The sequence below is a fragment of the Bison bison genome, unplaced genomic scaffold (assembly GCF_000754665.1).
Source record: "Bison bison bison isolate TAMUID 2011002044 unplaced genomic scaffold, Bison_UMD1.0 scf7180017864093, whole genome shotgun sequence".
Classification (NCBI taxonomy): Eukaryota; Metazoa; Chordata; class Mammalia; order Artiodactyla; family Bovidae; genus Bison; species Bison bison.
The window spans coordinates 2,186,099-2,187,175 of NW_011494665.1; the positions used below are offsets into that span (position 1 = coordinate 2,186,099).

Genomic DNA, 1,077 nt, shown 5'->3' on the forward strand with positions numbered 1-1,077 from the left:
TTTTTTAAACAACGATTTTCATCTGCAGAAGGAGAATAATGACATCATTTTCATAGGGTTGTTGTGAGGCTTAGAAATAACAGATGCTCCTGCACACATATTGCAGGCAGTTCAGTGTCTACCTGGGGTCAGGAGGATGTGACCTTTGCTTCTGTGACCTTGAAGTTGTTACTCAATGTCTCTGAACATCAGTTTGTGAAATGGAAACTTCCCGCCTCCTTGGTATTTGGAGGCTGTAGCTGGATAATAGGTGTGAAATAAGCTATCGTAGACCCCGACCATTAATAACTTCCTGTTTCTTGCCGCCGCATCAGGGTGCACAGTTGCCCTCCGTACGAGGACCTCTGCTCCTCTTCGCCACCACCCCGCATGCGCATACATCCCGTATCGCCGTGGGCTGACGGGTTTCTGCCATACCTGTCGGAGGAAAACAGGGCAGCTGCTCAGCTCCCGGGTGGGGAGCCGAAACTACAGTTCCCAGCCCTCGCTGCGCCACCGCCGGGGCTGGGAACGGAGCGCGGCAGGCCCCTCCTCTGGGGAGGAGCCTATGCGGGGGGCGGAGTTAGGAGGTGGTTGGAGAGTTAAGCCAAGCCAATGAGACCAGCTGCTAATAAGTGGGCTTGGCTTACCCTATAACAGTGGCAGGAGGAGGAGAGCAAAGCTATCGAGTCAGCGAGGAGTGAAGCTGAGCCTGGCCTCACACGCTCCTAGAGGACCACCTCCTGAGACAGAGTTCTTTTTCCCCCTTCTTCTTCTTTCTCCAAGCTCCCCTCCTGCCCTCCCTCCCTGCCCAGTACCATGCATTCTTGAGTGGCAGCGTCTGGACTCCAGGCAGCCCCAGAGAACCGGAGCAAGCCAAAGAGAGAGGACTGGAGCCAAGACACTCTGGTGGGGGAGCTTGGATGCCTGGCTTTCTTTGAGGACATCTTTGGAACGAGGGTGGCTTTGGGGTGGGGGGTTGTGCTGCAGGCAATCCAGCCCGGCCCCAAGATGGACACTTCTGGGCACTTCCATGACTCTGGGGTGGGGGACCTGGATGAAGACCCCAAGTGCCCCTGTCCATCCTCTGGGGATGAG

At 55.8% G+C, this 1,077-nt stretch overlaps 1 protein-coding gene across 3 annotated transcripts in view; it reads left to right on the top strand.

Moving 5' to 3' along the window:
• The first annotated feature begins 624 nt into the window (after nt 1–624).
• KCNN3 (potassium intermediate/small conductance calcium-activated channel, subfamily N, member 3) overlaps nt 625–1,077 on the top strand; it is a 170,650-nt gene continuing 170,197 nt past the window's right edge. For all 3 annotated transcript variants that reach the window (XM_010838330.1, XM_010838331.1, XM_010838332.1), the window contains exon 1: nt 625–1,077. In XM_010838330.1, coding sequence (XP_010836632.1) covers nt 991–1,077 — 87 coding nt within the window. In that variant the 5' untranslated portion in view covers nt 625–990.